Here is a 12,424-nt window from a genome sequence, read left to right as displayed (position 1 = left end):
GAGTTGTACTGTGTAATTAAAAAAATAACAGAAGTGTAATAATGTCATGAACAAATGTAGTGGATACTCTGTTTTCCAACAAGAAGGGGTGGCATATCGTGTCATGCATTATTAAGGGGCTGACTGTCTCTGTCTGTGCACCCTTCTTGCCTATAAATATGTACTCTCTGGCATCACGCTGCACTGCACTGCAGGCTACTCCCAAACCAGGACTGCGCGGCGAGAGCGAGACGCCACTTTTACTGCGACTACGGCATGGCTCCTCCAGCTTCCCGCAAGCACCACCCCCGCTCCCGGCCTCTCCCTCGCCGCGTGCCGGTCTTGTTGGTCCTCGCACTGGCGGCGGCCGCCGCCACGGTGGCGAGCGCGCAGCTGTCGTCGGAGGACTACTACGACGCGTCCTGCCCCGCCGCCCTCCTCACCATCAGGTCCGCCGTGGCGACGGCGGTACTGCTCGACCGCCGCATGGGGGCCTCCCTCCTCCGGCTCCACTTCCACGACTGCTTCGTGCAGGTAATGATGAACCATCATGCATCTCGATCATCCTCCCTAGATGAATCTATCTAGTACATATCTACTCCATGATACCTATAGTAGAGTACATGGAAGATCTATGTCTACTACGCTATCTGATGCACGCACGGCAGGGTTGTGACGCGTCGGTGCTGCTGGACGACACGGCGGGCTTCACCGGCGAGAAGGGAGCGGGGCCGAACGCGGGGTCGCTGCGCGGCTTCGACGTCATCGACAACATCAAGATGCTGCTGGAGTTGATGTGCCCGCAGACCGTCTCCTGCGCCGACATCCTCGCCGTCGCCGCCCGCGACTCCGTCGAACAGGTAAGCCAGCCGCTAGCTACCTGCTACCTCGTCTCTACTACTCCTACTACGCAAGAGGACCGTGTATCGATCAGCTATAAATGAAGGCACACCTCTATCTGATTTACATCCCGGTGCAGTGCTTAGCTAATTTCTTTCTTTCTTTTTTACTTGCACTACATAAGTGAGAGAATGTGAGCATCAGAGCATGAATCTGTCAACTGCGGCCTATCATGGAACTGAACAGACAGTGATGGCGCGCCGATGTCAAAGTTTAACGGCAGTTTTAATTTCTCTTCTACTTGCATTGCCCACATGTGAAAAATAAAAGAAAACGTCAAAGAGAAAAAGAAGGTTTCTTTGACGATGTCATTGTACGTCCGGCCTGTTGGTGCAGCTGGGAGGCCCATCCTGGACGGTTCCCCTGGGCAGGCGGGACGCGACCACGGCGAGCGCGTCCCTGGCCAACAGCGACCTCCCTGGCCCCACCGCCAACCTCAACGGCCTCCTCAACGCTTTCGCCAACAAGGGGCTCAGCACCACCGACATGGTCGCCCTCTCAGGTACATGTGCACATGTTATTATTACACTTGAAGATTGCAATCCGATCGATCTCCTTTTTCTGCATTGTGCAACGCACGTATAGATAGGTTCGCAGCAGGCAGGCTAAGATGACGGATGGCACGTCCCATCCTAGATCTTGCTCGCACTGACTGAATTCGACATGGTACGCAGATCATCATCATCTACAGCTCTAGCTAGATAGATCACATGGCATGTCCCGGTAAAAAAAAAATCTAAAAACACAGGGAGAGCTGAAATCGACACTGCAGCGAACTAGATCTTGCACTCATTCCGGGCAGTGCGATGCGACCAAATGAGAACACTCCTCCCTGTCGTCAGGTAGCTACCAAGATTGAAGATTCACAGTAAGCTGTAGAACATGCACCACCCGATTACCCGGCGTCCCGACCTCATGATCTTAGCTACATACGTGCACATCATATATGATATATGTATAGTATGCGTCGTGTACCAACGAAAACATGATACTAGCTATACATCTATATGCATTCATGATACTACCTATACATGCACGATGCATCATTGTTCGTCTGCATGCACGGACTAATTCAACCCGGTGATCCATGACGTGCTGTGTTGTCTCTCTATCCTACTCACCACCACCTTTTTGCTCGCAACTTGACCTGCCAACATTTGGACGAGCCTGCGTCACCTGCCTAGCTACAACCCCTAGCCTCGTACGTGCGCGATCATCTCGATCGATCACGCGACCGCCCAACCACCAGCTGCGCGCTTCCGTCCACAACGCAATCATGCATACACGCACGCGACAGCAAACAGCCTAAGGTTTTCCATCCCTCCATCCATGATCGCCTCATCGGTCGATCGTCACCACGCGCATGTCGTACGTTGCAGGAGCCCACACCGTCGGCCGGGCGCAGTGCAAGAACTGCCGGGCCCGGATCTACAACGACACCGACCTCGACGCCGCCTTCGCGGCGTCGCTGCGGGGCAGCTGCCCGGCGCGGGCGGGGGGCGCCGGCGACGGCGCGCTGGAGCCGCTCGACGGGTCGTCGCCGGACGACTTCGACAACGGCTACTTCGAGAACCTGCTCTCCCGGCGGGGGCTGCTGCACTCCGACCAGGCGCTCTTCGGCGGCGGCGCGACGGACGGTCTGGTCCGAGCGTACGCGTCCGACGCCGGCCGGTGGGGGAGCGACTTCGCGGCCGCGATGGTCAAGATGGCCAGCACCAGCCCGCTCACCGGCACGGACGGCGAGATCAGGGTCAACTGCCGGAGAGTAAACAATTAATTAAGCAACTCGCGATCGCATTGATTGCGGCTCGTGGGGTATATTTGAAATGGAGTATACGCTCGTATGTATATCATTTTTTTTATTAATTAGAATTCATATATACTACATATTTTATTCATATACTAGGCTATTGCATTGCTGCTTATGATCCAATTGCCAATCCAGGGCACTGGATGACATGGCCTCTTCTGTTTCAAACAAAATGTAGCAGACATCCCTTCAATTGCAAAGTTCATCTACATATACATTCAGGGACAGGAACAAGGAAACAAACAATTTGGCAAGACAAGTAACTCAAATGGAAAATCCAAGTTACATGTACTATTATGAACCATGTAAACTTCTATGTTATTGACGAACTCAGTTGTAGTTGATTGTTCTCCATCCCAACAGATTAGGGTAAACTCCTAACATCTTTTTCAAAGAAAAACCTTCAGGGTTTTCATCTTCTATTTGGTCTTCATCCATGCATGCATAGGCCATTTACCTTGAAATATTCAGGTTTCATAGTTGGACAGGGGAACCAAATTAAATGTTCCCCCACTAAACAGAGTACTTACGTTCCTGGGCCCAATTACAGTTTTTTTTAATGATCAAGCAGCAACTGACTCTAGGCAAGAAGGGTGCCAACCATGACAGTAACAGCTTTTCCTCGGATTCGGACTCTCTGGGCTTCCTCATCCCATTGCAGATACAGTGTTCCAGTCCTTGGGGAGGCCTGACAAGTGACAACACACAGACAAGATGTGTATGTATTATGATAAGTTCCAATCTGAAGGATGATATCTCATATCAATGTATCGACTAGTTTGAAAGCTTGTCCTTAATACCATGAAGGCTATCATGTTTTCTTTCCCTAGCTTCTTGCCCCAGTAAGGAACCAAGGAACAGTGTACACTAGCACATACTGGATCCTGAGTAAGAAAAATGGACAAAACAGGACATCAGAAAAAAAAGAAACTTCACTTTTTATCAGTTACAATTACATAATATCCAAAGCAAATAGAGTTCTTCTATCATCATCTAAAGAAAAATAGAGGGTTCTTTGATGCTAAAGTAACTTATTTTGTGTGAGAACTAAGAACTGAGTCCAGGATGTTTATGTGATTTAGGCCGAGGCTGTGTCCTAATGTCTCTCAAAGGCACGGATGTAAACTGACAACCTGTGTGTGTGTGTGTGTGGAGTGTGTTTGTAAATTGTAAGGTTTTTTATACCCTCTTTTTCTTCTTTAATATAATGATACACAGCTCTTCATGTTCAAACCAAAATATGGTTGTAGCTTGTCATGAAATATATAACTCTCAATATGATAAAGTTATGAAGGGACTAGTTGACCAGAATCTGTGGATGCTGGATTCCTTCCTAACTCAAACATTCATTTTGACGAGAGGTGAAACTTGTTGCAAACTAAGATACTACATCCCGGAATAACAATTTGAGAAGAAAACTCCCTGAATAACAATATTAGCATGATAGAACACATGTTTATATTGCATTATTACCTCATTTATTCCATATTTTGGGCTGAAGAAACGTGTGACAAAATCATAACTCGATCCTTCACGAGCTGGGCCTGTAACGGCGACGCCTCTTCCAGGACACTGGACTAACTCAGCAATGTTAGGACAAACATTACCAACTTCATCACACGAACTAACTTCCACCTGAAAAGGAGAAACTTAGTTTTACAATATACTCATACGATTTTAATATTTCTAAAAGGTTAAAAAATTGCAACTGAGGATTAGAAATAAAGAAACAAACTTATGTATGAGGGTTTGCAGTCAAAACAAGAGTTTTAATTTGAAATAAAATGGGGGGATTGAATTAGTGGAGGATGAGAGGAATTACAATGAGATCAGAGAAAGCAGAGACAGTTTGCAGCTTATTCATAACCGAAGCTCCATTAAAAGTATCAGGAATTGGTAATATCTCTGCAGAATTGCACTTTGCCACCGGGATAACAGGAAAATCCAATTCTATCATGAACTTTGAGCAATGTTCTGCAGAAGGACTTGCATCGTTCGATACAGTGACTTTCTTAGCTGTTAGACGTCCAGATTTTGCTACGAACTCTATAGCATCACACTCCACAAGGCCAGATGCTATCAAGTAATGTGCAGCAGCTAATGTTCCATGCCCACAGAGTTCACTCTGCACAATTAACCAAGTAAAGTAAGTTTTCTCCAAAATTGAGTGAGATAAAGATTAAATTTATAAAAATAGGCTCTCCATGTATGGAAGTATTAGAATTAATTCTTTTCGATGTTAGCCTCACATGCTGTTGTCTGAAGGGATACATGACCAGGAGAAAAAAAAAACTCTTCAGAACATATGGAGACTAGAGGGATATCAAAAGTTGCAAGGCAAACAGAATGTTATAAGAAAGTCGCAAGAGTGCTATTCTAAAAGAAAAGAGTTGCAAGAGTACGTATTTAACACTAAAGCTCCATAACATGTCTCATCAGTCAGAAACTAACAATTTTTTTTAAAATAATTATAATAATTAGCAAATAAACATATGCATCTCTTGTATAGCCTCTTATAAAGGCCGCCCATAGTGCTGAAAATGACTTCTATATTCTAGATACATTGAAAACATTGGATCCATATGAAACTGAATTTATTGAACAGTATCGCACAGGAGCATCGTATACCCGTTCCTAGGCCAATCAGACAACATAAAAAAAGGCACAAGGTTACTCTAGAATACATTCCAATTTTGCCAGTCCTCCTACTAACTGCTGTCACAGAGCTACGAATGCATGCGAAGGCCTGCCATATCGCTTCTCTGTTTCGTGACACGGCAGCTCATGTTGCTTGATTCCATTTCACCCAGTCACCCCAAAGTCAGCAGATTCTGAAGCAAGGAAGTGGAAGATTTGTGACGGAAACAATCACCTCACGAATCGGAGTGAACCAGCGGATACGGAACTGGGCAGCGCCACACCCTGCAGCGCCGCCGCCGCCGCCGGCCCCTGTGGGACCGGAACGGACCAAGAACGCGGTGATTGGGGTGTTGAACTCTGCCGCCACCGCCTGCATCCACCGCTCGTCCACAGGCTCTCCTCCGTCGCCGGCGCCATCCTCCAGGAGGCAGACGGCCGCGGAGTTGCCCTTGAACGGCTCGTCCGTGAACGCATCGACCTGCAGAGATCAAACCATTGGAGAAACAGTCAGAACTGCTGGTTGGTGATAGGAGCGGATCCTTGCGAGACCGTAGCAAGAAGCAAGGTTGACTGACCACAGCGTATTTGAAGGCTCTTTTCGGCATCTCGTCGAGCACCTGGAGCGCGGATGCGGAGGCGCTGACGCTGCGCGGGAGCTGACGAAGTGACAGGCAGGAGGCGGCTAAATATTATAGCAACTCCAGCAAACAGCACCTCTCAAATTTAAATTTAGAGAATCAAAAATAAAAAATAAAAAATGCACTCCAGCATATTCTCTCTGCTAGGCTCTCTATTTTAACGAGACATACAAATTCTCTCTTCTAGAGTCTTCCAAATCCCTTCTTCCACCCTCCATTTATACGAAGTTCTAGAAATCCTTTATTATAGTTAGAATTAAGGATTATTATTGAAGTTGAAATAAATTTGAAACTTCTGGAAAACACAGGCATCTCCTATTTGGCACTTAGCACTTGGAGCTTGGAGGATCTGATTTTAGAATTATTATTGGAGTTGCTCTGCTTTTGACCATTTCACTATGATTTGACCCTTGTTTCGTTGGACATTTGCACTTTCGACGAAACTAGCACGCCCAGCTCTACAAAAAAAGCTAGGATATAGTAAGAATAATTGATTGATTGTTTAATTTAAAGTCACCAGATCTGAGCGAGGTGCCTATTCCGAGGTTCTTGAAGGCACGCAAGCCGGCTGACAACAACTGATGAGTCGTCGTTTACGAGACAACAACGCTGTTGATAGTAATCGAAGAGAGAGCTACTTTTATTAATCTAGTTTTGCTCGGCTATGTAGTACTCCATTTTTATTTTTTATTTTATTTCTTTTGCAAAATATAGTACAGATGTAGATGCTCATATACACGTAAGCACACTCACCCTTACGAATACACTATACGCATGCAATTTTACTATAACGCTGGTTAAATTCAGAAAAATACGAACACAACTGTCAAGATTTGAACTCGAACTCAGATGTACATATTCCAACACAAGACCACAACTAGCTAAGCTCTAATTAGTTCGCTCACACGCACATGTTTAGTGAACCTATTACTTAGTAGAGAGGTGACTCAACGTTTGTGACAACTGCAAGTATTGAGAACTCAACTTCTTGCTTAATCTTCATGATTAATATATTACTTATGAGCGAATTGAATAGTCAGCTGATCTGATAAAATTTCTTATGGTGAAATCTGTTCACCTATGCTTGAGTATTCGACTCGGCATGTTGCTCGAATTTTCTAGATTTATTTTAGAAATTAAACAATATTATCTTTTTTACTAGCAAGCCGCGTGCCTGTTGATAGCTAGATGTTTATGGTATCTTATTCAATCTTAAGATTTGTGAGGTCAATTTTTCAATCTGCTCATAAGGTTACGTGCATGTATGATATAGGTAAATATACGTGCATGTATATGAATAAATGCGTCTTGTGTCGTGTTTTGAAAAAAATATATTACACGGAGCACTTTGTTCATCATGGTGACAGCCTGAGAGGACGACGATGAGTGAGATGCGGCAAAGCGAGTATTTGATTCGTGGGCCGCCGTAGCCGCGGAGAGGTTTTCTGATAGGGTGGGCCTCACCTTGTTGCTCTTCTGCTGCTATAGAGTTTTCCGTAACTTTGTTGGCCAATCCATCCCCTGCTCGCTTTAAATTCAGTGCGTATACATGCTTCGATTAGAATGATTTTTTCTTTGGCACATTCCTGGATTAATAATAATTTTCATTATAGAATGGAGTTCTTGAATTTCGTTTTTGCGCACCTCGTCCACGTATGGCATGGCATGACTAGTTTCACACGCGCACCTGACTGTTTTTCTTCTTCTTCTTTTTTTTTCTTTTGGTGTTGCTAAAGTGAGCGTGCCGCCACGGTTTCAGCACGTCTCGCTCCTCTCTTGCGCTGGGTGGTGCGCCTGCAACGGCACGCACTTCGGCACTTTGACTGTTTTTTCGAATGGTGGGTTCCAGGGATTCTTCATGAATAATCTTAGCAAAGAAACTTTACGATGCACCAGTGCAGCAGTGGGTAGCCAACTAGCCATGTATGTTCATTCGAGACGAGTTGGAAAAAACCGCCCCAAACCTGCTAATGGGGAAAAAATAGTGAAGTAAATAAACCTGCACATTCAGCCTGATTTACCAATCCGGCTTGAACACCCTAGAGGCCTAGATGCGCGGGAAGAGCAGGCAGAAGCTGTAATAACAATCGGACTAGGCTAGGCTACTGACAATCAAAGCTGAAACATATTCATAGATCATAACAGGATTTGTTCAAAGGTCTTTTTATGATTAGAAACGAACTAATGGCTCAGGAATCTTTTTTCTCTTATTTTGTGGTGAAAAATGTGAGGGTATAACTTCACCAAAGTTTAAATTCTAGTATCAATGGATTATAGACATGCGGGATTATTTATTTAGGTATGTATTAGGAGGCGTATTTGTGTGTGTGTTTTTCAGCCCAACAGGACGTTACTTGAGGAGTTTGTGTGTGTGTGTGTGTGTGTGTGTTGGGGGGGGGGGGGGGGGGGGGGTGGGTTATAGAAGCCTACAACAGCTCATGATGTGCTTGCCCCTGCCCCCGTCCTCTATCCCGCCAGTCTTCCTCGTTCGCCACCTCCGTCTGCCGCCGCCGGCCGCCACGCTAGTCCAAACGGTTGCCGCGCCTTGCCTTGGCCAACCGGATGTCTCACCGCTGCCGCGCCACACCATCCAACAACCTACCACCATCGCCTGTCGACCTCCCGACCCCTTCCCCTTCCCCTTCTAAGACCCGAGGCGCTGGAGAACCCCGGTAGCCCCTCGTTTCCTAACTCCGGCGAGATGCGATGGAGAAGAAGAACATGGATTGCAGGCCTACCTAGCAGCGGCTCGGACGCTGCTTCTACGGTGCGATGCATCGCACTCGTGCGTGCCACTCCGAACATTTCCGGTTTTCTTCCTCCTAAAGACCTAAATTCACGGGAATTTTCCTTTCCATTAGCTAGCTATAGCTAGGTGCGAGTCAATCGCACTCCACCCAAACAGGCTGAAAGTAGCCCACTAGCCATTTTGAAACAAATTCATCCCATTAGGTCTTTTTTACATTTTATTTCCTCTTCCTCTTTTTCCCTATTCTATGCTACGCATCTATTGTAATCTAAATTTCGAAACAGTTATGTCACTTTCTTGGAACATATTCCATTTTTTGGTTTGGAACAAGTTTTTATTTGACTAAAACGTTTTGATTTTTTTTATTAAAACAATATATGGCTTATTGGTGGAACAGTTTTGCTATATTCTTGGAATATTTCTCTTCTTCTTTGGAAAAAAATCATTCCATTTAAAAAATATTTTTAGCGGCTTGCAAGTGGAACGAGTTTGCTGTATTCTTGGAATATATTTTTTTCGCAGAAAGTAAAGAGGCTTTTAAGCCTTGGGAGGGTAAGGGTGGTAGTTTGTTATCTCTTAGGCAGAACATGCATAGCACGAAAAAAATTCTCTAGACTCCCGATCCAGAGCCACCGTATTGGAGCCCCTCACAATCAATATGTGCAGGCCCACCAACAGAAACCGCGTCCAGGCTTCCGTTTCTCTTGTGGCTCGGTCGTTCTCCAGCCGGCTCGCACATCCGTCCTGCCGTCGCCCTCACCCGTCCATAGCGTTCGCCGCCTCTCCCTTTCCGACAACAAGCTCACCCGTCCCTGCTTGCCGCCGGCGCGTCACCCGTCCGTGGTGGCCGCAAAATCCTCGCCCGTCTCTCTCGACAAGAGCATCAGCGTGGTCGCCTCTCCCATCCCCATCTACCGTCGCCGCTTCTCCCTTCTTCACTGCCCTTTCTTCCTTGCTCAGCTAGCGCGCAGGCTGTTTGCCACTGCCTATTCGGGAAGATTCGGTCGCATACAGAGCAGCTGGTTCAGTAGAGGTTGGCGCAAGCACTGGAACGGAGCGAGCTGGTGTGCGATATACTTGATGATGCAGCACAGGAACCCGCAGCTGATTGGATTCGTTGCTTGGCTTGGAGCCTGCAGCAGGAGGATGATACGGATCAATCGGTGCACCTGTACCTTCCTTGAAGCTTTACCCTGTAACTTCATTTTCAGAAACTACTGATCGCTTGCCTTTTCTGATCGTTCCTTTTCGAAATGGGCTCAGATTATGCTTGAGCTACAAGTGTCTGATGATGACCTGGGGATTCTCTTCACTCTTCAGCAGTAAGTACTTGATTAGGTCGGAGCGAGAAATTTTTAGAGAAACGCTCACGCTTACACAACGATGAATAGAAGAATTTTATTGTTATATACTGGACAAAAGAAGAAAAGAAAACTGAATACATTGACACTGAAGTTGCTTATCATAGACATATGTTCCATACAAAATAATCAGCAAAATTCGAGACAACGGTCGAATATCAAATTAAGCTACTGACAAAACAAATACGCACACAGAACTCAGTGTCTTCACAGCAGGCAGGCAGAACAGCTGTATATTGTACCATACACAATGTATTGAATTTATTAGTGTAACAAGGAAATTTCAGTGACATGGCTGTCAAATTGTATCGTTTGCTCCCGTGTTAAATTGTAATTTCCGTGCAGCTGAAGCATCTTGATCAAGACCAAGCAAAAGACTTGTATATCCTCCTTGCACAATGGTTGGAAAGTTGATCAAGTTATTGGTAGAACTGTTTGGTATTGCCACATTACCACCACTATTGTCCCAATGTTCCTTGTTTCTTCTTCAACGACGTCTGAAATATATTTGCAGCTATTAAAAGATATGAGATGCTGCTAAAAAATAATACATGTAGGAATAAACGAGTACCTTTTTCTTGACGACTTTTCTTTATCTCCCTTATATTCTTTTCAACAACATCTGAAATATATTTACAGCTATTAAAAGACATGAGATGCTGCTAAAAATAATACATGTAGAAATAAACCAGTATCTTGATGACTTTTCTTTTTCTTCCTTGTATTCTTTTCAACAACATTCTTTGCTCGTTTACTTTTCGGACCTTTTACTGTATGAGGAACTCTAAATGATATTGCACTATTTTTTGTACCTATAACATGGTCATTCAAACCAATGAAAGAAACTTCATTTTCTCGCATCTTGTTTAATGAATCATCAGCCATCGATTCCAAATTTTCTAATGCCCTCTCCAAATCATCAGGAAGTGGTTCTGATGTTGAACACTTCAATGCAAGTGATGTTGCCATTCAAGAGATACGTGCAGCACGTACTTTCAAATTTTCATTCTCCCTTTTTCTCAACATAATATCCTCTTTTTGCATATTTTGTCCATCTGTTTAGTATATATTGAGATGGTAAAATGAAAACATTATTCATATTGAATACTTTGAAGGCATGCTTGGACAGTATACCTATAAGAAATGGAAGCTAGTGGTCAGCAATATGTATTAGAACTGAAATTATAATTTGATGAGTAGACATACCTATTGATTCAAACTTTCTGCAAGAGCATGTAATGGTCATATCTGCAATGTTCAACACAGTTGTTGCTCCATAATCTGAATGCATATGCGTAACCATAAATGTCGATGTTGACCTCTCAGTCCATAACAACTTACAAGAATATTCATGCTGTTATTTAAATTCTGTTTCGAACTCTGAATATATCCTCCTAGTATATGATTCTAAGGCGGACTTTAACAATGGTAATTCTGGGACATAAATAACTGTCACCTTTGAAAGTGATTTAAAATCTTCATCCAACTCATTTTCACGTAGAGAAGCAGAAACCTTATCACATTCTACAAGGAGTTCAGAAAGGCCTAGTTTCCTACAAAATCTTTTCTTAAAGATATTATTCATACCTTCACTCCTTTGAGTCGTGGTCATATCACTGTAAAAGAGTTATGATAAACAGCAGCTCACTTTCTTCTCAAATCATATAGATTTAGCATCCACGAGTTCTCTTCCAATCCATATGTCGACAACAAATCATTCCACTTCTTTGTGAAATACTCCGCTGATCTATCTTCATAGACACATCTTTTAAAAGCATATAGAAATTCAGGATGCTTATGAATTACATGACCAAGATGTTTAGCAGCATTATGATAGATGTGCCACAAACAAAGCCGGTGACATGTATTTGGGAATACATAAGCAATTGCTCCTGCCATGGCTGCATCTTGGTCAGTGAAAATTGTGCTTGGATGCTTGCTTGACATTGCAGTCAAAAAGGTTTGGAACAGCCAAACAAATGATTCAATAGTTTCATTAAACAACAACCCTGCCCTAAAAATTATTGTTTGCTTGTGATGGTTAGTTCCAAGGAGCGGAGCAAAAGGTATTTCAAACTTATTTGTCTGAAATATGGTGTCAAACGATACTGCATCTCCAAAGCTTGCATAATCCATGATGGACTGACCATCGGTCCAAAAAAATTAGCTATCCTTCCATCGTGCTTATCAATTTTCATGGCATAAAAAATGCAAGATCCTCTATCTGCTTGTTCTTCAAGTATTCCAACAATATTTGTGCATCATTGGATTCTAGGTACTTCTTTCGCTCGCGACCAATCTCATTATTGCAATCCATCTGTAAGAAGGGAACTTTATCAGCACCACC

General features: G+C 44.1%; 2 protein-coding genes across 2 annotated transcripts; one reads left to right on the top strand and one right to left on the bottom strand.

The window, feature by feature from the left end:
• Positions 1–255: 255 nt before the first annotated feature.
• Positions 256–2,768, top strand: LOC112874599 (peroxidase 70-like). The gene is made up of 4 exons (XM_025938023.1): positions 256–513; positions 648–839; positions 1,216–1,381; positions 2,259–2,768. Exons 1-4 carry the CDS (start codon positions 256–258, stop codon positions 2,654–2,656), a joined length of 1,014 nt encoding a protein of 337 aa, XP_025793808.1. The 3' UTR covers positions 2,657–2,768.
• A 156-nt stretch (positions 2,769–2,924) lies between these two features.
• LOC112874600 (uncharacterized isomerase BH0283-like) lies at positions 2,925–6,038 on the bottom strand. Its single transcript, XM_025938024.1, has 6 exons — positions 5,905–6,038; positions 5,562–5,807; positions 4,512–4,814; positions 4,163–4,324; positions 3,490–3,573; positions 2,925–3,377 (listed from the first exon to the last, which is right to left on the bottom strand). Exons 1-6 carry the CDS (start codon positions 5,932–5,934, stop codon positions 3,270–3,272), a joined length of 933 nt encoding a protein of 310 aa, XP_025793809.1. The 5' UTR covers positions 5,935–6,038; the 3' UTR covers positions 2,925–3,269.
• Positions 6,039–12,424: the final 6,386 nt, after the last annotated feature.

Source organism: Panicum hallii, chromosome 9 (genome assembly GCF_002211085.1).
Source record: "Panicum hallii strain FIL2 chromosome 9, PHallii_v3.1, whole genome shotgun sequence".
Taxonomy (NCBI): domain Eukaryota; kingdom Viridiplantae; phylum Streptophyta; class Magnoliopsida; order Poales; family Poaceae; genus Panicum; species Panicum hallii.
This window is presented reverse-complemented; position numbering and strand designations above follow the sequence as displayed.